This window comes from Tachypleus tridentatus, chromosome 9, assembly GCF_004210375.1.
Source record: "Tachypleus tridentatus isolate NWPU-2018 chromosome 9, ASM421037v1, whole genome shotgun sequence".
Classification (NCBI taxonomy): Eukaryota; Metazoa; Arthropoda; class Merostomata; order Xiphosura; family Limulidae; genus Tachypleus; species Tachypleus tridentatus.
The window spans coordinates 2,729,958-2,754,148 of record NC_134833.1 but is presented as its reverse complement, the minus strand read 5'-3'; the positions used below and the strand labels follow the sequence as shown (position 1 = coordinate 2,754,148).

Genomic DNA, 24,191 nt, shown 5'->3' with positions numbered 1-24,191 from the left:
AAATGAAGGAAGGAAAAGAAGAAACATTTGGATCAAAGACGAAAACTTTCTTAGGAGACACCATATCGGCAGCAGGATGTTCCAGAATAGTCTATTCTAAATGTGGGTTCCGAAAGCTTTTCTGGCTTTTCGTTCTTTTATCTAACCTGGGAGGTCTTTCTGTTCTCACTTTCAGAATAGTTAAAGATTACTTTACTTACCCAACGTTGATAAAAAATGAGGTAGGCAAGTAAAGTGACTAATATCATGAGCTCTTCATAAGAAGTTATGTGTACTTGGGGTTATTGTTACTTTAAAATATAACCTGATTATTTCACACAACTGTGTAGGTGTCAAATTTAACAAAATTAGTTAATCAAACAAATTAATTTATTATTTGCTATCATCCGGTAGTTGATGTACTTTATTATGACCCAATAATTGATGGTCCAATAGTTGATGTACTTTATCATGATCCACTAATTGATACATTTATTATGTTTCAATAGTTGATGTATTCATTATGTTACAGTAGTTGACGCACTTTATTACGTTCCAATATTTGAAACATTTATTTTGTTCTAGAAGTTGGTTTTCTATATTATGTTTCAATAGTTGATATATTTATTATGTTTAGTAGTTGATGTACCTTATAATATTCAAGTAGTTGATGTATTTATTTTGTTCCTTTAGATCATGTTCCATAGTATGTTCCAATATATGATGTATTTATTATGCTCCAATATATGATGTATTTATTATTCTTCATTATTTCATGTACTTTATTATGCTTCAATAGTTGATTTATTTATTATGTTCCAATAGTTGCTGTTTTTTCATTATGTTCCAGTACTTGATGTATTTATTATCCTCACGTACTTGATGTACTTTAACATGTTCTACTATTTGATGTATTTGTTTTGATCCAGTAGTTGTTCTTCTTCATTATGTTTCAGTAGTTGTTCTTTTTCATTATGTTCCAGTAGTTGATGTATTAATTATGTTCCAATAGTGGATGTATTTTATTATGTTCCTGTAGTTGCTATAGTTATTATGTCCAAGTAGATGATGTTTTTTTTATCCTGTAGTAATTGATTTTTATATTATGTTCCAATAGTTGATGTATTTTATTACGTTCAACTGGTTGATGTACTATATTTTCTTCAAGTAGTTGATGTTTTTATTATGTGTCAGTAGTTGATGTTCTATAATTTTCCATTCGTTGATATACTTTATTATGTACCAATAGCTGATGTATTTATTTTGTTTCTGTAGCTGGTTTTCTTCATTATGTTTCAGTACTTGATGTATTTATTATCCTCCAGTAGTTAATTCATTTATTATTTTCCATTAGTTGCTGTACTTTATTATGTTCCAATAGTTGATGTGTTTATTATGTTTCAAGAGTTGATGTATTTATTATGTTCCAATAGTTGATGTTTTTCATTATGTTCCGGTACTTGATGTATTTATTATTCTCAATAGTTGATGTACTTTATTATGTTCTAACATTTGATGAATTTATTTTGATACAGTAATTTATTGTACTTCATTATGTTCCAGTACTTGATGTATCTGTTATGTTATAATAGTTGATGTACTTTATTATGTTCCAATACATGATATATTTATTATATTCAAATAGTTGATTTATTATATTATGTTACAATAGTTGATGTTTTTATTATGTTCCAATAGATGATGTACTTTATTATGTTCCAGTAGTTGATGAAATTATTATGTTGCAATAGTTGATGTATTCATTTTGTTCCAGTAGTTGATGTACTATATTATGTTGCGATAGTTGATGTTTTATTATATTACAGTAGTTGATGTTTTTAGTATGTTCCAGTGCTTGATGTATTTATTATCCTCAAGTATTGATGCACTTTATTATGTTCCAATAGTTGATATACTTTATTATGTTCCAAGAGATGACGTATTTATAATGTTTCAATAAATGATATTCTTGGTTATGTTCCAGTAGTGATGTGTTTATTATCTTCCAAAAGTTGATGTATTTATTATGTTCCCATAGTTGATGTATTTGTTATTCTCAACGTGTTGATGAACTTTATTATGTTCTATAGTTGATGTATTTTTTATTCAGTAGTTGTAGTACTTTATTATGTTCCAGTAGTTGATGTATTTATTATAATAATAATAATAATAATAATAAATTTATTAAGCAATAAATTAGACACAAAAAATCAAATATCAATATAAAACCATCAACAAAGAGTTAACTCGTCCTGTGATGGTTAAACACATAATAATGTAAAATCAAAACTTACAAAATCAATATAAAGTTCCCAGAATATTATAATCAGTATTTAAGATCCATTGTTTTAAGTATTTCTTTTGATTAACACGATTAATAGAAGATCTTATACTATAAGGAATAAAATTATGAATACGAGGTGCCAAATAAAGATATTGATGAAGTGTAACTGTTTTACGTGGTGTGGGTACATTAATTGGAAAAAAAGATTGAAGTCGTGTAAAATATGAAGTGACTTTAAAAGGCCTATTAAAAGAAACATGCAATGTAGATAAAGCTAAAAAATATAAATAAAGTTTATCATATGAAAGTGGGGAGTTAAATTTACTGAAATCGGTATCAAGCCTATGAGTAAAAATAAGAGAGAAAACACTTTTTTTGCAACTTGTGAATAGGAATTAAAAAAGTCTTATATGTGCCACCCCAAATTGAAATACAATATTGTAAGAAAGATTGAAAGAGAGCATAATATACTTAACAAAATATGATAAGGAGCACAATGACTAAGTTCAAAATTAGCATAGAACTATATTTTAATTTATTAACTAAAGAATTAATATGAAATTGCCAATTTAATTTTCGATCTAAAATAATTCCTAAATATTTAACAGAGGAAACTTGAGTCAATTTGGGACACTTACAATTAGGGTAAGTATAACAATCACTAGAATGATAAAAATAGAAGGAAAAGCTGGAATGACACCATAAAGGTTAAACTGAAGAAGAAAAGATTTAGACATATTTAAGGATAAGTCATTACAGAAAAGCCAATTTTAATTTTATTAAGATCACTAGAAATAATGGCTTCATTAATTAGATTTGGCTTACTATAAACAACAGCAATATCATCGGCATAGGCTTGGATATCTCCAAAAAACTGTTGGTAAAGAATATCATTTATATAAATGAGAAATAATAAAGGGCCCAGAACAGAACCTTGTGGTACTCCAACATTAATTGTAAGCCAATCACTATAATTATTATGGATACAAACTGATTGCTTTCTATTGTGAAAGTAAGAAAAAAACCAATCAAAAACAATGCCTCTAAAACCATAATAAGATAATTTATTTAACAATATTTTATGATTAACAGAATCAAAAGCTTTGGCTAAGTCAAGAAAAACAGCAATTGGATGAAGATCAGAATCCAAAGCTTCTGTAATATTTCCCACAAGTTTAGCAACAGCAACCTCCGTTCCAAGCCCAGGCCGAAAGCCAAATTGAGAAGGAGACAAAACTGAATGTCTATCAAGAAATGATAAAATTCTAATCTTCATAGATTTTTCAAATAGTTTAGAGAAATGTATTAATAAGGAAATAGGTCTATAATTCGTAAAATCAGAAATATTACCAGATTTATAAATAGGAATGACCAATGATAACTTTAAAGCATTAGGAAACTTCCCTTGAGTAAAAGATAAATTAATTAAAAAGTCAAAATTGGTGCAAAAGATTAGCATTAGCTTTCAAAATCTTAACCGAAACACCATCTACACCATTAGAAGCTGAATTTGATAAGGAGAAAATATTATTCATAGTTTCAGATACAGTAACAGGATATAGGTAACAAGAAGAAGAAGGAGCAGGAGGCATGCCCTGAGAACAAAATTTAGGATTGGAGCAAGTAGATTTAGCAACATTAACAAAAAAATAATTCAAATCAGATAAATCAGTAGTACCAAAATTACAAAATTTCTTATTTTTTTTTTAACATCAATAATAGAGTTAACAATATTCCAATTCTGTTTAATAGTTTTAGCATTCTTAAACAGGTTATGATAATAAGTCCATTTAGTCTTACGGGTCAAGCTAACAACATAATTCCTTAAACACTTAAATCTAATCTTTAGATAAATATCATCAGGAAATTGATGTACTTTCTTTTTTAACTTATCTCTTTTAATCATTAACAAAACCAATTCACTGGTAATCCATGGCTTAATTTTTCTAAACTTTCGTGACACAGAAACAGTAGTAGTACAACTTTGAATACAATCAGTTAACACTTCAGCAAAATTATCATAAGCAACATTAACATCAGAACAATTCATAACACAGGACCAATCTGAAAAATTCAAACAAGAACTCAATTCATTAAACTTAATCTTTTGAACATTTGAGACATGTTCTAGATCCGATAAAATGTCTATACATAAAACAATTGGAAAATGATCGGTCAAAAAACTCTCAACAATATAAGAATAACAATTTTAATAGTATTTCCACTAATTAAAAAAATGATCAATACAAGAATTAGTAACATTGGTTATCCGTGTAGGAGAAGAAATAATAATACGAAGATTGTTCTCAGACAAAAAACTTAAAATATGCATTTTTATAACAAACATCATCAAATGCCAAAACATCTATATTAAAATCACCAACAAGTATATTAATATCATATTTGTATAAATTCAATTCTAATGAAAGCTCATCAATAAATTTCAATACAGGCAATCTAGGAGATCGATAAACAACAAAGAGATTAAATTTCTTATTTTGAATCATACAAAATAAAATTAAAGCATCAGACTTAATGTACTGCACTTCTTTTATCATAGTCAGTATCTCAAATTTAACAAAACTGCCACTCCACTAGCCTTATTTAGACCAGAAGATGAAGAATAAAAGGAGTAACCTGGAATCGAAAAGGAAACAAATCCATCCTCAACAAACCAAGTTTCAGAAAAAGCTATTATATGAAATTTAACAACGCTTGATTGTAAAAAAAACAAGAAATTGGTCAAAATTTTGAGTAAGACTTCGAATATTAACATGTATTAAATTTAAATGACCAACAGAAAAACATTTGGTAAATCAGAAAGAGAAGACAAAGTTGGTGTAACACCAACAATATCATCAAAATCATCAGCCATTGCAGTATTTATAAATTATTAAGATCAATCAAGCAACGTAAAACAATGGGCTGAGTAGTTTCTGATTTCCTAATAAGAATATTACCATTCGATACCCAAAGAAATTTATAGCCAAGATCTTTCTGTTTTCGTTTTGCTTGCATGAAAATATCACGATAATATGGGGAGAGATGTTCGTTAACATAAACTGGATAAGATTCATTACAGACCTTAATATCATTAGTATTAAGAGAGCGAAATTTAGTTTTCTTAAGTTTAAGCAGATCAAATTTAATTTGCTTACGACAAAACTTAACAACAATCTGTCTCGGACTCTTATTTTCAGTTGTTTTCTTTCCTATACGATGAACAGTGTCAATATCTGTAGGAGCACAGTCAACCCCAAAAGTAGTTGTAATCTTCTCAACAACTTCTTGCAAATTCTCATTAGGCTTCTCTGGAATACCTCCAATCAAAACATTATAGTTATAAGAATATTGTTCCGCTTCACACATCTTCCTCCGAAAACTTGCCATCTCCTTCCACAATTCTTCATTTTCATGCTTTTAATGTTTTATTTTCCTGTTTACACTCCTTAACTTCAGCTCTCAAAGTTGTGATATCCTCACTCATAGTTTCTACCTTCTCTGAATAATATTGAAAGAAGTCACTAATTCTTCGACCTTTACTTTAATTAAGTGAAAGTCATCAAGTCTTGACAAAATTTCAGTAACTTTTGTCTTAAGCCACTTCATATCTGCCTCCCCCATATTTAAATCAAGCTCACTATTCTCAACAAGATTAACTGTCTCCCCCTCTAACGAAATGGACACAGTCCTTCTTAATGGAGTTTCACTATTTAGGCTTAACTTTCTTTTTCTCATACAAAAATCACATTCATAACTTTTCCCAATTTCATTTAAATATTCCAAATCCTGTTCAGTTAAGTTCTTACATGTTAAATGATACCATTTTTGACACTCACCAGAGCAATGAAGGGCTTTATCACCAACTTTAATATAAACTTTACATTGAGCACAAAATCTACGTGGCATACTAGTCAGCCATTATGCTCCAGTAATTGATGTATTTATTATCCTCCAGTAGTTAATGTAGTTATTATGATCCAATTGTTATGTATTTATTTTGTTCTAGTGGTTGATGTATTTTATTATGTTCCAATAGTTGATGCATATATTATATTCTAATAGTTGACATGCTTTATTATGTTCCAATAGTTGACGTATTTATTATGTTCCAATACATGATATATTTATTATATTGAAATAGTTGATGTATTTATTATGTTCCAGTAGTTGATATATTTATTATGTTCCAATTGTTGATGTTTTTCATTATGTTCCGGTACTTGATGTATTTATTATCCTCAAGTAGTTGATGTACTTTTTTATGTTCTAACATTTGAGGAATTTATTTTGATCCAGTAATTTATTGTACTTCATTATGTTCCAGTAATTGATGTATCTGTTATGTTTTAATAGTTTATGTACTTTATTATGTTCCAATACATGATATATTTATTATATTCAAATAGTTGATGTATTTATTATGTTCCAGTAGTTGATATATTTATTATGTTCCACTAGTTGATGTATTTATTATGATCCAGTAGTTGATATATTTTTTTATGTTCGTGTAGTTGACATATTTATTATCCTCCAATAAATAATATTATTGATTTTGTTTGTTTATCCATTTGTTTTTGCGTAATTACTGAAAATAACTATTATTTCTAAAGTTGTAATATTATTGGAAGTACATTGCAAATTAATACAACATTGTACCGAAAGACAGTTGTGATTAAATGAATTTTTTATACATTAGTGTTATTCGGGAACCTTAGAAATCTACGAGTTTGTTTTTGGAACTAAATTATAACCCCACCTTCCTTTCTGGCTGAACTTGAATAGTTAAACATCGGTTTTAGATATTGAGGCGATCAAAGCGTAGTGAGCTACAGAATTTCACTGTTTTAAGGCGATCAAAGCATAGTGAGCTACAGAATTTCACTGTTTTCAAGGCGATCAAAGCGTAGTGAGCTACAGAAGTTCACTGCTTTTAATCACAGGTCCTCAGGTTTACTCTTAATTTTTATTAGATCCGACTCGCTTCTGTTCAAGTGTTTCCTGCTGTCACAGTCTGTCCTCTGAATCCTCTGAAGCGGCAAGAAGTCGTAAAAGACAGCTTAGCTCACAAAGCTTTGGAGGTCGAGAAATTGGTGTACCAGTGTAACAAAAACAGGTAAGTAGGTTGTTTTGTTATAAAGACGAAAATCTAATGATGGGGTTTAAAATCAGGTATCTTCGTTGATTTATTTTGTTATAGCGAAATTAGATGCACGTGTAATGTTAAAATTAGATAGTTTTAAACAAAACTTTTATTGATTTTGTAAAATTTCCTTGTGAAGGCATAACTACAGAAATGTGAAAGTTTCCTCTTTCAGGGCGATATATATGGAGAATAGTGACTCTTATATGGAGAATAGTGACTCTTACCCGATTTAAGAGAAATATTTATGAATAATGCTTTTTTTGCCATGTTTATAGAGATGTATGTGGAGAATAATTGTTTTGTTTTCGATTTTAGGGACAGTTATGTAGAGAACTCTGACTCTGAAAATAATTGTGTTACGAACAGTCTTTGTACATGGAATCTCTTTGACAACCAGTGCTACTGTCAGAAGAACATGTGTGATACGAACAACGATTTTTGTAGTCATAAAATTAATTCGAATGAGATAACTTCTACAGGATCTTCAGGAACTTCCGAATCCCAGATAGTTACTACAGAATCTACTGGATTTGAGATAGTTACTACAGAATCTACAGAAACTACTGGATCTGAGATAGTTACTACAGAATCTACAGAAACTACTAGATCTGAGATAGTTACTACAGAAACTACTGGATCTCAGTTACTCACCACAGAATCCACAGAACCTTCTGAATCTCAGTTACTTAGCACAAAATCCTCAGAAACTCCTGGAACTCACTTACTTACCACAGAATCCACAGAAACTTATGAATCTGAGATAGTTACCACGGAATTCACAAAAACTCTTAGACCTCTGTCAGTTAGCACAGAATCCACAGAAACTTCTGGATCTCAGTTACTTAACACAGAATCCACAGAAACTCCTAGATCTTTGTTTCTTCGCACAGAATCCACAAAACTTCCCGGATCTTTGTTACGTAGCACAGAATCCACAGGAACTCCTGTATATTCATTATTTACCACAAGATCTACAGAAATTCCTGATTCTTCAGTACTTTTCACAGAATCCAGAGCGCTTTCTAAGTCTCTATTTCTCCACGCAGGAGAAAAAATATTTCATAAATCTGAGTTGCTCAACACAGAATCCACAGCACATCCTGAATATTCGTCACTCAATACAGAATCCACAGATCCTGAACATTCGTCACTCAACACAGAATCCACAGCACATCCTGAATATTCGTCACTCAACACAGAATTCACAGCATATCCTGAACATTCGTCACTCAACACAGAATTCACAGCATATCCTGAACATTTGTCACTTAACACAGAATCCACAGCATATCCTGAATACTCGTCACTCAACACAGAATCCACAGCATATCCTGAATATTCGTCATTTAACACAGAATCCACAGCATATCCTGAACATTCGTCACTCAACACAGGATCCACAGCATATCCTGAACATTCGTCACTTAACACAGAATCCACAGCATATCCTAAATACTCGTCACTCAACACAGAATCCACAGCATATCCTGAATATTCGTCACTTAACACAGAATCCACAGCATATCCTGAACATTCGTCACTTAACACAGAATCCACAGCATATCCTGAACATTCGTCACTCAACACAGGGTCCACAGCATATCCTGAATCTTCGTCACACGAAGCAGGGTCTACATCATATCCTAACGTATATAGTACCTATAATTATCCATGGTTCTTATCTACTGAAGATATTACAGGTGATAACATTCTAAGAGTTATAAAAATGTCCAAAACGTACGACCTGACTGATATGGGAGTGATATTAATACCAAACACTGACGACATATATAAATATGGACACAGATTTAACACATTCGTTGCTTCCTGTAGTTTCAATGGAGCTGATTGTCTTAAAGAAACGTGAGTAAATGTTCTGACCAGTTTTAACTGCTATTATTTACACACGTGAATAGAAGTGGGGTTGACCAGTTATAATCAAGTTGGTTTACACACGTGAATACAAGTGGGATTGACCAGTTATAATCAAGTTGGTTTACACACGTGAATAGAAGTTGAGTTGACCAGTTATAATCAAGTTGGTTTACACACGTGAATAGAAGTGGGGTTGACCAGTTATAATCAAGTTGGTTTACACACGTGAATACAAATGGGGTTGACCAGTTATAATCAAGTTGGTTTACACACGTGAATAGAAGTTGGGTTTACCAGTTATAATCTATTTGGTTTACAAATATGAATAGAAGTTGGGTTGACCAGTTATAATGAGATTGTTATACATACATGAATAGAAGTTGGGTTTATCAGTTATAAAACGGTTGGTTTACAAATATGAATAAAAGTTGAGTTGACAAGTTATAATCAGATTGGTTTACACACGTGAATACAAGTTGAGATGATTAGTTGTAATCAGGTTGGTTTAAACATGTCATTAAAAGCCGGGTTTACCAGTTGTAATCAGGTTTCTTTACACTCGTGAATAGAAGTTCATATTAGTGATCTGTTAAAGATATATGTAAATCATAACGTTAGTGATCTGTTAAAGATATATATAAATCATCATATTAGTGATCTCTTAAAGATATATATAAATCATCATGTTAGTGATCTGTTAAAGATATATATAAATCATCATATTAGTGATCTGTTAAAGATATATATAAATCATCATGTTAGTGATCTGTTAAAGATATATATAAATCATCATGTTAGTGATCTGTTAAAGATATATATAAATCATCATGTTAGTGATTTGTTAAAGATTTATAAAACATCACATAATCCTAATATTAGTTATCTGTTAAGGATTTATAAAACCGAATATAATGCTGATGTTAGTTATCTGTAATAAATTTATAAAACATCATGTAATCCAAATTTGGTCATCAGTGAAAGATTTATTAAACATTATGTAATCCTAATGTTAGTAATCTCTAAGATTTTAAAACATCATCTAATCCTAATGTCAGTGATATGTTTAAAATTTGCAAAACATCATATAATAACATCATATAAGTGATGTGTTAAAGATTTATAAACGATCATGAAATTATAATGTTAGTGATGTATTAAAAATTTATAAACGATTATGAAATCATAATGTTAGTGATCTAGTAAAGAATAATAAAACATTTTGTAATCCTAACATCAGTGATCTGTTAAGGATTTATTAAACATCATGTAATCTTAATGTTAATTATTTGTAATAGATTTATAAAACTTCTGATAATTCCAATATTAATGATTTGTTAAATATTTTTCACATCATATAATCCTTACGTTAGTGAATTGTTAATGGTTTATAATGCATAATGCAATCCTGATGTAATGACCTGTTTAAGATTTATAAAACATCATCTAATCCTAATGTTAGCGATAAGTTTAAAATTTGCAATACATCATATAATTCTTATATTAGTGATCTGTTACAGATTTATAAAACATCATGTAATATTAATGTTAATGATGTCTTAAAGGTTTATAAAACATCATGCGACCCTAATGTTAATGATGTCTTAAAGGTTTATAAAACATCATGTAACCCTAATGTTAATGACCTGTTAAAGATTTGTAAAAACAACATGTAATCCTAATGTTAATGATTGTTTAAAGATTTATAAAACATCATGTAATCATAACGATAGTGATCATTTAAATATTTATAAAATATCATATAATCCTAATGTTAGTTATTTGTTGAACATTTTTAATACTACATGTAGTCCTGATGTTTGTGATCTGTTAAAATTTACAAAATGTCATAAATTCATATTTTTTATAGATCATTTAAAGATTTATAAAACTTTGTTTAATTCTAAGGTTAGTGATCTGTTAAAGTATAATAAAATGTCATGTGATCCTGATGTTAATGATCTGTTAAAGTTTTATAAAAACATATGATCCTTATGTTACTGATCTTTTTAAAAATCATTAAACATCATATAATCCTAATGTTAATCATCTGTCAAACGTTTATATAACTTTGCGTAATTCTAATGATAATGATCTGGCAAAGGTTTGTAAAACGTCATGTAATCCTAATGATAATGATCTTTTCAAAATTCATAAAACATCATATAATCCTAATATTAGTGATCTGTTATAGATTTATAAAACATAATGTATTCCTAATATTAAAGATGTCTTAAATGTTTATAACACATCATGTAACCCGAATGTTAATTATTATCTGTTAAAGATTTATAAAACATCATTTAATCCTAATGTTAGTGATATGATAAGGATTTATAAAACATCTGGTAATCCTAATATTAGTGATTTTTTAAAAAAATTATAAAACGTCTTATAATCCTGCTCTTAATGATTTCTTAAAGATTTTTTACATCATAGAATCATAAAATACTAATGTTAGTAATCTATTAAAAATTATAAGATAACATGTAATCCTAATGTTAGTTATGTTTAAGACCCGGCATGGGCAGGTGGATTAAGGCGTTCGAAGGTCACGGTTTCGAATTCCCGTCGCACCAAACATGCTCGTTCTTTCAGTCATAGGGGCGTTATAATGTGACGGTCAATCTCACTGTTCGTTGGCTAAAGAGTAGCCCAAGAGTTGGTGGCGGGTGCTGATGACCATTTTTTTCTCTCTAGTCTTACACTACTAAATTAGGGACGGCTATCGCAAATAGCTCTCGAGTAGCTTTGCGCGAAATTCTAAAACAAACAAACGAACAAGTTAAGTTTAAAGATTTGTAACATATACAAATATCATGCTTGTGTCTTTTAAGGATTTATGACACTTCGTCTAGTCCTAATGTTAGTGACTTGTTGAAAATTGATAAAACATCATGTAATTCTAATGTTAGTAATATTTTGAAGATTTATAAAACAATATATAATCCTAATGTTAGTGATCTTTTTTTTAAAGATTAATAAATGGTCCTGCAATTGTGTTGTTAACAATCTGTTAAGGATTCTTTACATCATGTAATCTTAATATGAATCATATGCTAAAAGACATAAAACAACGTATAATACTAATGTTAAAGACCTGTAAAAAATTATAAAACACCGTATAATCCTATTGTTAATGATTTGTTAAAGATTTATAAACATCATGTAATCCTAATGTTTGTAATATTTTTAGTATTTATAATAGATCATGAAATTCTAATTTTAGTGATATGATAAATATTTATTAATTATCATGTCATCCTGATGTTAATGATCTGTTACAGTTTTACAAAGGATCATGGAATGCTAATGTTTGTGAATTGTTAAATATTTATAAAATCATGTAATCTTAATGTTCGTGATCTGATAAAGATTTATGAAACATTACGTAATTTTCATGTAATGATCTGTTAGAGATTTATAAAATATCATATAATCCTAATGTTAACGATCCATTTAAAATTTGTACAACATCATGTAATCCTAGTGTTAGTGATCTGTTAAAAATTTATAAAACATCATGTAATCCTAGTGTTAGTGATCTGTTAAAAATTTATAAAACATCATGTAATCCTAGTGTTAGTGATCTGTTAAAGATTGATAAAACATCATGTAATCTTAGTGTTAGTGATCTGTTAAGGATTGATAAAACATCATGTAATCCTAGTGTTAGTGATCTGTTAAAAATTTATAAAATATCATGTAATCCTAATGTATGTGATCTGTTAATTTTTTAAACTTCATGTGGTCCTGACGTTTGTGATCTGTTAAAGATCTAAAAAAAATACCTAGGAAACAAAATGATAACATTCTTAGTCTTATCTTATACACTTGATTATTTTCTACCCCGATTTTACCCTACTAGTTTTATTTAAGGCCTGCAATCTGTGGTTATCATGCTATGTAGTATAGGTTATCAAATTCACATAGAACATTTAGTGTAAACTCTCATTGTTAAGTAAAGGTGCTGCTAAGATACTAGCGGAATGTTATCTAACTGTCTAATTGTCGTTTTCTTGTGTATTTGACAATTTGTTGCAATTTTTATCGTTAAAGGTGGTTTGATTTTTTTGTCCAATATTATTGATACAGCTAATTAATCGAATTTACTGACACCGTGAAATCAGAACTGCTGGTCCTAACAATTAACACTTTCGTGGGTCACTATGAAAGAAAGAATTGTCAGGATAAATGCTGGAAGCCTTTGTTAATTTATATTCATGACCTGAATTTGTTTGAAACTGTGTATTGTAGATGTAGCACCTATATTATAATTTATTAATAAAGTTATTTTTTAAGGATATTTTACTCAATACCTACATTATAATCATTTATACAATGGATTATAAGGATTATGTTATTCAACACCTGCCCCCCGCTAGTACAAAGCTACTCGAGGGCTATCTGTACTAGCAGTTCCTAATTTAGCAGTGTAAGACTATAGGAAAGGCAGCTAGTCATCACCACCCACCGCCAACTCTTGGACTACTCTTTTACAAACGAATAGTGGGATTGACCGTCACCTTATAACGCCCCTACGGTTTGGAGGGCGAGCATGTTTGGCGCGACGGGGCTGCGAACCCGCGACCCTCAGATTACGATTCGCACGCCTTAACATGCTTGGCCATGCTAGGCCACGCCTGACGGAAAATTATATATACAACGAGTTACAAGGATTATGTTACTCAACATCTACATTAAAAATTAGTTATAGAATGAATAATAGGGATTATGTTACTCAACACCTACAATATAATTATTTGTACAATGGATTACGACGATTATGTTATTCAACAACTAACTTGAAAATTATTTATACCTTGGATTATTATGATTATGTTACTGAAGACCTACATTAAAATTATTTATACAATAGATTATAAGGATTACATTTCTGAACACCTACATTATAATTATTTATATAATAGATTATAAGAATCATATTACTGAACAGCTACATTAAAAATTATTGATACAGTGGATTATAATGATTATGTTGCTAAGCAGCTAGATATAAAATGTTTATGCAAGGATTATGTTACTTAAACCTATATTGAAAATTATTTATACAATTTATTATAAGGATTATGTTTCTCTATACCTACATTAAAATTATTTATACAGTTTATTATAATTATTATATTACTCAACATCTACCTTAAAGTTACTTATACAATAAATTAATAAGTTATTCAACACCTACATTAAAATTGTTTATACAATGAATTTTATAGATCGTTACTCAACCCCTACTTTATAATTATTTATACAATAGATTATAAGGATTATGTTTATCAATACCTACATTACAATTATTTATACAACAGGTTATAAAATAATTTTACTCAACAGCTAAATTAAAAATTATTTATACAATGGGTTATAATGACTTTGTTACTCTTCACTTACATTACAATTATTTATGCAATGGATTATAAGGATCGTGTTACTAAACGCCTATATTAAAATTATTTAAACAATGGATTATAAATATAATGCTCCTCAACAGATATATCAAAATTATATATATAATTGATTATAAGAATTATGTCATTCAACACCTATTATAAAAAGTATTTATAAGACATTACTAGTATTATTTACTCAAGTCCTACACCAGAAATTGCGCTTTAAAACAAAAAATAAGTAAATTTGTGTTTTTAACATCTTTAAAATTCATGTTAACAATATTGGATCGTTTATTCAAGTACAGTTGATAGGTCAACATCTTTTCTGACCTGAAGTGTAGGAAAACTAAATTCAAGTTTAATATTGGAGTATTCATCTTAAGAAAGTGATAGTTTTTGTAATTACAATTTTTTATATTTAAAACGAACCTTTTGAAACATTTCATTTTGTGATATTTATAATTAATGAATATTTTATGTGTCGATTGAACTTGTTATGTAATTCATCTTTCTTTATTTTATTACCATACACTGACTGATCTCCAACGATGAACAAAACTGTTCCTAAATCCACAGAGACTTCTATGAGTTCGTTGATCCAGAATTCGGTAAATGTTTTTCGTTTAACCACGGAAAAAGTGCAAGTGGTGGACACAAACATACGACTGTTTTCGGTAGTAACTGGGGTAAGTTTCTTCATCAACGAAAGTAATTCTTTTAAAATAATTTCTAGCTTTAATAACGTTGAAAAACAGTTTGTAGCATGATATTAAAAAATACAGTAACTACATCCAAAACAGATAATTCTACTCAGAGAAAATGTAAAAGATTAATACTCACAACGAAAAATCACAGATAGATGGTTTGGGAAGTTTTACACTTAGAAAATAAGGTTTTAAAACCACTGTGAAGACAATTATTGTAGAAAATATATTATGGTAACATATCTGTGAGATAATGTTTTATTAACATCGTTAATACAAGAAAGTGTCTATATCTAACTTTGTAATAAAAGTACCTTCTTCTAATAAGAAAGTATTCTTTTCTGCGACTCAAGAATAGTAACTTGAAAACGTTACTTTCGTTAGCCTTTGCACCAATAACTGAAATGAATCAAGAATTATTGTTTCTGTAACGGAAGTCAATAATCGAAGTATATTAATTAATTACAAATAATTATATATTCAATATATATTATTCAGTTTACTTTCTATATTTCAGAAGTTATAAGAGCGAGTGCATATGAGTATTCAGATTTAATTCTTCTTATTAGAAATATATATTACAAGTTCAAAACATAAATCTTCAAATCTCTGCATTAAGATAAGACACTAGTTACGTCAGGAACTTACACTCTATATCTTTCACTAACTCCAGAAAACAACTTACAGGTTTACGCCTTCTCCTGACTGGACAACCTGGAAATGAAGACTACTTAGATCTCTATAGTCGTCAGATGGGAGTCCGAGTGGCCATCCACGAGCCAGATATTACTCCTCTCATGTCTGAAACTGGCTTCAACATAAAATACAACGACCAGACTGAGCTCGAAGTTAAAATACACGATATAAACAGGCTAGGCGAGCCATGGAGCAAATGTTTCAGGGACTTTTCTAATCTGAAGTTTAGTTCCAAAGAAGAGAAATATAGGACTTCTGTAAGCAATTATATTCTATCAGTTAAAATACACGTGTGACTTAGGTCGTCACATCCAAATAACATATAAATTTCACAATTTTATGTCGTTCATATTCATATTCAGATTTCATTAAAACACTTGAATTGTTAGATTTTTAGTAAGATTCAGAATATATCAAAATACTTATATTCATGGTTTTTAGTACGAGTCAGTATACATTGAAATAATTGTACTCTTCCTTCATAATAAGATTCGGAATATTTTAATGTTAAAAAACAAGTATTGTTAGACTTTAGTAAGATTCACATTGCATTAAAACACTTGTATTGTTACATTTTTAGTAAGATTCAGAGCACATTGAAACACATGTTTTGTTAGTCTTTAGTGAGATTAAGATGACATTAAAATAAGTGTATTGTTAGATTTTTAGTAAGATTCACAATATATCAAAATACAAGTACTGATATATTTTTGGAAAGATTCAGATTACATTAAAATACTTGTATTGTTCTTCATGAGAATAAGAACATACAAAAATAAATGTATTGTCAGGTTCACAGTGAGATTCAGAATACATTAAAATACTTCTATTGTTAGGATTTTAGTTACATTAAGAATATATTAAAATAGTTGTATTACTAGGTTCATAGTGAGGTTCAATATACGTTAAACACTTGTATTGCTACAATTTTAGCAATATTCAGTTTACTTTAAAATACATGTATTGTTAGGTACTTAGTAAGGTTCAAAATATGTTTAAATACTTGTTTTGTTATGTTTTCGGTAAGATTCAGATTACATTTAAATACATGTATTGTTAGGTTTACAGTAAGTTTCAGAATATATTAAAACACTTCTATTGTTAGATTTTTAGTAAGATTCAGAATACATTAAAATACTTTTATTCTTACATTTTTAGTAAAATTGTTAGGTTCTCAGTGACATTCAAAATATATTAAAATATTTATACTATTAGATTTTTAGTTAGATTCAGAATACATTCAAATCCTTGTGTTGTTAGATTCTCAGTAAGGCTCAGAATACACTAAAACACCTGTACTATTAAATTTTTAGTAAGATGCAGAATACACTAACACACTTGAATTGTTTGATTTTTAGTGAGATTCAGAAGACATTAAAATACGTGTATTGTTAGTTTATGAGTAAGAATAAGAATACATTAAAACACTTGTATTGTTACGTTCTCAGTAAGATTCAGAATATATTAAAATAAATGTATTGTTAGGTTCTTAGTAAAATTCTGAATACATTAAAATATTTTTGTTGTTAGGTTCTCAGTAAGATTCAGAATACATTCAAATACTTGTATTATTAGATTATCAATAAAATTCAAAACACATTAAACCTCTTCTTCTGATATCGGAATCAAAACCTTTGTTTATAACATCTTGATTCATACCAGTGGGATATCTACAGAAATGATCACAAGTAGGATTCAACCCAGGCTGCAATAAATAAGAGACTGATGTAAAGATAATGGCGTGCTGATTAATCCAAAAAAGGTCAAAGCACTGTTTTTTACTATCAACAACCGTGCTGACACATCAGATATTCCCATTACAACCTTTGGAAGCACAGAAACTACAGAGGAGGGCTCATTGTGCTATCTAGGCATTGTGTTTGACATACAAATGAACTTTTAAGGCATGTGGATGAACTCATTGTTAGAGCCACGAAAGAAATGAATGGTCTTCGTTCCGCAAAAGGTACGCATGCTAAGGAATGTCACTTCAACATGCTCTATAGTAGCCTTGAGCTTTCAGTGGTTGATTATGCATTTATCTTTGTACAACTCAGCAAAAATCAACTGAGTAAGGATCATTACGGGTTGCACCAAATCAAGTCCAGTGCCAGCACTCCATCAGCTCGCTGGATTCCCAAGTATCATAGAAGGCAAACATCATTAAGAGCCATACAGTTTGTCAAATCTTGGCAAAATATTAGGCATGGACTTCAAATCCTTATAAGGGAGTACTCTTTCACTGCTGAACTATCCAACCAACAACGACGTTCTCTACGCCACACAAGACTTGAAGTAGCTTCTAGGTCTCATCTAAAGAGGATGTCGTTGTTTAAAGAAACTTCTCTGACTTGCAAGAAAATCTGCAATTTATATTCCCTATCCAACCAACTTCCATGACTTTGCTCTGCATAAGAGGAATATCCGTGGGAACCTGCAGTAATTGTCAGGTTTAGCAGAGACTGTAGAGAGTGGTCTCATGGTGCAGCGGAGCGGTATGCCAGGAGATGTTCCAGGAACTTGTCCAGAAGGGATATCTCATCATTGCAACAGACGGCTCGTACACACCAGCGATAATCAGAGCATGTTGGGTATTTGCTACTTTTCTGGTTGGCACACCCATAACTGAGAAGAATGGAGCATGCACCTGTACACAACCAGCACAAGGATGGAACTTGATGCTGTCAAGCAAACTCTTGGATGGCTTGTTCGAGAATCCCCTAATGTCACCACAGTTGTGTTTGCCACCGACTCCATGGCAGTGTTGCGGAGAATCCAGAGTATCTGGCTACCTGATGGATGGAGAGAGGCTGCATCTTATCTCCATGATAAATATCCCACCTTTGTGTATGTTTCAGACCACAATGGTGTCAAGTTTAATGGGAAGGCTAATCAACTTGAAGTAGCAGCAGAACCAACAAACATGTCACTCTTTCCTCAATATATAACACTCTTGTCCCTGCAATCAACACACCAGAGCATCAGAGAGTCTCTCATGCACTCAGAAGAAATAATTATAATTCTCATCCTCAGGACCACTTTTGGGATCTCTCGTAACATCCATAACAAAGTCCTATACAGATGTCGCAGGAATCAGCTGATCATCGGTAACATTAGCAGAAGTACATTCGACCTTCTGTTGACCGGAATGGATAAGGCGAAGAGTATTTGTGGCCCGCTAGACACACTCTCCAGAATGCCCACTGGCCAACGCAAGTAATCAAGTAACTTGTATTGTTAGGTTCTCAGTAAAATTCGGAATACATTAAAATATTTTTGTTCATACGTTCCAATTAATATTCAGAATACATTTAAATATTTGAATTGTTAGGTTCTCAGTGAGGTTCACAATACATTAAAACATTTTTATTGCTAGATTTTAGAAACATTCAGAATAAATTCATATTCTTATATTTTAACATTCTCAGTATTTTTCTGAATACATTAAATTTATTGTACTGTCAGGTTCTCAGTAAGATTCAGAATACATTCGAATACTTGTATTCTTAGATTTTCAGTAAAGTTCAAAACACATTAAAACACTTGTATTGTTAGATTTAAAGCAAGATTCAGAAAACATTAAAATACTTGTATTTTTAGGTTATCGGTAAGATTCAGCATATATTAAAATAATTGTATTGTTACGTTCTCAGTAAGATTCAGAATAGATTCATATTCTTACGTTCTCTGTATTTTTCAGAATACATTACATTGCTTGTTCTGTTAGGTTCTCTGTAGCATTCATAATATATTCAAATACTTGTATTCTTAAGGTCTCAGTAAGATTCAGAATACATAAAAATATTTGTATTTAAGGTTCTCAGTAAGATTTATAATACATTAAAATACGCATATCGTTAGGTTGTCAATATGGTTCAGAATACATTAAAAACTTGTATTGTTAGATTTTTAGTAATATTCAAAATACATTCATATAGTTATATTGTTAGATTCTTCGTTAGATTCAAAATACATTCAAATACTTGTACTATCAGGTTATCAGTAAGATTCACAATACATTAAAACACTGATATTTTTAGATTTTAGTAAGATTTAGAATACTTTGATATTCTGATATTGTTATGTTCTCGGTATTTCTCATAATACATTAGACTGTTAATATTCTTAGGGTGTCAGTAAATTTAACAATGCATTCAAATACTTGTATTTTTGATTCACAGTAAAATACGGAATACAGTAAAATATATTTTTTTCTTATTAGCTTCTTAGTAAGATTCAGAATACATTCAAATACTTCTATTGTTAAGTTATCAGTAAAAAATAGAATACTTTAAAATACTTGTGTTGTTAGGTTTTTAGTATCATTCAGATCTCATTAAACACATGTATGTTCCATTTTTAGCTATAATCAGTTTACATTAAAAAACTTGCATTGTAAGGCTCTTAGTAAGATTCAGAACATTTTGAAATACGCGTATGTTACATTTTTAGATAGATTCATTTTTCATTGTTGTTAGGTTTTCAGTAAGATTCAGAATACATTCCAATACTTGGATTGTTGGGTTGTCAGTAATATTTACAATGAATTCAAATACTTGTATAGTTAAGTTCTCAGTTAGGTTCACAATGCATCAAAACACTTCTATTGTTAGATATTTAGTGAGATTCAGAATACATTCAAATACTCTTATGTTTAGGTTCTCAGTAAAATTCAGAATACAATAAAATGCTTGTTTTGTTAGATTTTTAGTAAGATTTGGAATATATTAAAAAATTTGTATTGTTAGGTTCTCAGTAAGATTTAAAATATATTAAAATACGTATAGTGCTAGGTTCTCAATAAGGATCAGAATACATTAAAATCTTGTATTATTTGATTTTTAGTAATATTCAGGATACATTCATATACCTCTATTACTAGGTTCTCAGCTAGATTCAGAATACTTTCAAATACTTGTTCTGTTATTTTCTCAGTGAGATTCAAGGACATATTAAAATACTGGTATTTTTACGTTCTCACTAAGAGTCAGAATACATTAGAACATATGTATAATTACATTTTTAGTAAGATTCAGAACACATTCAAATTCTTCTATTGTTAGGTACTCAGTAACATTCAGAATGCATTAACATACTTGTATTGTTACATTCTCAATAATATTCATAATACATTCAAATACTTGTATTGTTCACTTATCAGTAAATTTCAGAATATATGAAAGCACTTCTATTGTTAGGTTCTCAGTAAGATTTAGAACACATTAAAACACTTGCATTGTTAGATTTTAGTAAGATTTAGGATACATTCAAATACTTGTATTATTAGATGGTCAGTAAGATATAGAATATATTAAATTCCTTGTACTCTTAGTTTCTCAGTAGGATTGAGAATACATTGAAATACTTATATTTTTGGGGTCTCATTAAGATTCGGAATACATTCAAATACTTGTGTTGTTAGGCTCTCAGTAAGATTTAAAATACGTGTATTGTTAGGGTCTCAGTAAGATTTAAAATATGTATTGTTAGGGTCTCAGTAAGATTTAAAATACGTGTATTGTTAGGATCTCAGTAAGATTTAAAATACGTGTATTGTTAGGGTCTCAGTAAGATTTAAAATACGTGTATTGTTAGATTCTCAGTAAGGTTAAAAATATATTAAACCACTTGTATTGTTAGATGTTAGAATGATTCAGAATATATATAAAACTTGTATTGTTATGTTATCAGTAAGATTCAGAATACATAAAATATTTATATTTAAGGTTTTCAGTAAGATTTAGAATATATTAAAATACGTATATTGTTAGGTTGTCAATAAGGTTCAGAATACATTAGAAATTTGTATTATTAGATTTATAGTAATATTGAAAATACATTCATATACTTATATCGTTATGTTCTCAATTAGTTTCAAAATACATTCAAATACTTGTACTGTTAGATTATCAGTAAGATTCAGAATACATTAAAATATTTGTATTGTCAGGTTCCAGTAAGATTCAAAATACATTAAAACATTTGTATGGCTAGATTTTAGTAAAATTAAGAATACATTGAAATACTTGTATTGTTTGGTTCTCAGTAAGATTCCAAATACAGTAAAACACTTATATTTTTAGATTTTAGTAAGATTCAGAATAATTTCACACTCTTATATTGTTATATTCTCAGTATTTTTCATAATACAATAAGTTGTTAGTATCGTAAGGGTTTCAGTAAGATTCAGAATACATTAATATATTTCTTACTTTATCAGTTAGATTCGAAAAACATCAAAATACTTTTATTGTTACGCCGTCATTAAGTTTCAGAATACATTAAAACAATTATATTGTTAGGTTCTCAGTAAGATTCAGAATACATTAAAACACTTTTATTGTTTGATTCTGAGTAAGCTTGAGAATACATTAAATACTTTTATTATTCATTTATCAGTAAGATTCAGATTACATTAAAACATTTCTATTGTTAGGTTCTTAGTAAGATTCAGAGAACATTAAAACACTTGTATTGTTAGGTACTCCGAAAGATTGAGACTACATTAAAATACTTGTATTCTTAAGTTCTCAGCAAGCTTGAGATTGGATTAAAACACTTCTATTGTTAGGTTCTCAGAAAGTTTAAGAATACATTAAAATACTTGTATTGTTATATTTTAGCATGATTCAGAATACATTAAAATACTTGTATTACTAGGTTCTCAATAAGTTTTAATATACGTTAAAACACTTGTATTGTTACATTTTCAGTAACATTCATAATACATTAAAACATTTGTATTATTACATTTTTATTAGGATTTAGAATACGTTAAAAATTTGTATTGTGAGGTTCTCAGTAAGACTCAGAATACATTCAAATACTTGTATTAATAGATTCTCAATACAATTCGGAATACATTAAAATATTTTTTGTTATCAGGTTCTCAGTAAGATTCAAAATACATTAAAATACTTGTATTGTTAGGTTCTTAGTAACATCCAGAACACATTATAATACATGTATGTTAAAATTTTAGCAAGATTCAGTTTACATTAAAATACAAGTATTGTTAGGTCCTTAGTAAGTTGCAAATTACGTTTAAATAATTGTTTTGTTAGGTTTTCAGTAAGATTCAGAATCATTTAAATACTTGTATTGCTAGGTTTTTTGTAAGTTTCAAAGTACGTTTAAATAATTGTTATGTTAGGTTTTCAGTAAGATTCAGAATACATTAAAATACATCTATAGTTCGGTTTATAGTAAGATTCAGAATACATTAAAATACTTCTATTGTTAGGTTTTAGTAATATTCAGAATACATTAAAATACTATTGTTACATCATCAGTAAGATTCAGATCACATTTAAAATAGTTGTATTACTAGGTTTTTAGTAAGGTTCAATATACGCTAAAACACTTGTATTGTTACATTTTAGTAACATTCATAATACATTAAAACACTTGTATTGTAAAATTTTCAGTAAGATTCAGAATGCTTTCAAATACTTGTATTGTTAGGTTCTTAGTAAGACTCAGTATACATCAAAATATTTGTATTGTTAGATTATCAATAAGATTCAGAATACATTAAAATACTTGTATTGTTAGGTTCTTAGTAAGACTCAGTATACATCAAAATATTTGTATTGTTAGATTATCAATAAGATTCCGAATACTTTAAAATACTTGTATTGTTAGGTTCTTGGTAAGACTCAGTATACATCAAAATATTTGTATTGTTAGGTTATCAATAAGATTCAGAATACTTTAAAATACTTGTATTGTTAGGTTCTCACTGAGATCCAGTATACACCAAAATATTTATATTGGTAGGTTCTCAGTAAGATTTAGAATACATTCAAGTACTTCTATTGTTAGGTTATCAGTAAAGATTAACTTAAAACATGTGTACCGTTACACTTATAGTAAGATTGAGAATACATTAAAACACCTGCATTATTATGTTCTACTTCGTTTGGTTTAGAGTACTTTAAAATAATCTGCTGTTTATTTTCATTTTTACAGGTGTGCGAGAGAACGTGTTTAGGATATCACATAGAACTTGAATGTGGATGTTTTCATCCTGTTTATAATGGCAATACAGCATCAATGGCACTCGACAGAATTTGTGATGTGTTGGCGAAAGAAACATG

The 24,191-nt window shown here is 29.2% G+C and overlaps 1 protein-coding gene across 1 annotated transcript; it reads left to right on the top strand.

Moving 5' to 3' along the window:
* LOC143224659 (uncharacterized) lies at positions 1 to 24,191 on the top strand (the record flags this gene model as incomplete). The annotated part of the gene is given in 6 exon segments (XM_076452801.1): positions 1 to 221; positions 7,237 to 7,379; positions 7,725 to 9,272; positions 15,269 to 15,378; positions 16,084 to 16,349; positions 24,064 to 24,191. Coding segments are annotated over 6 exon segments (2,414 nt in total), but the record flags the coding sequence as incomplete, so codon positions are not given.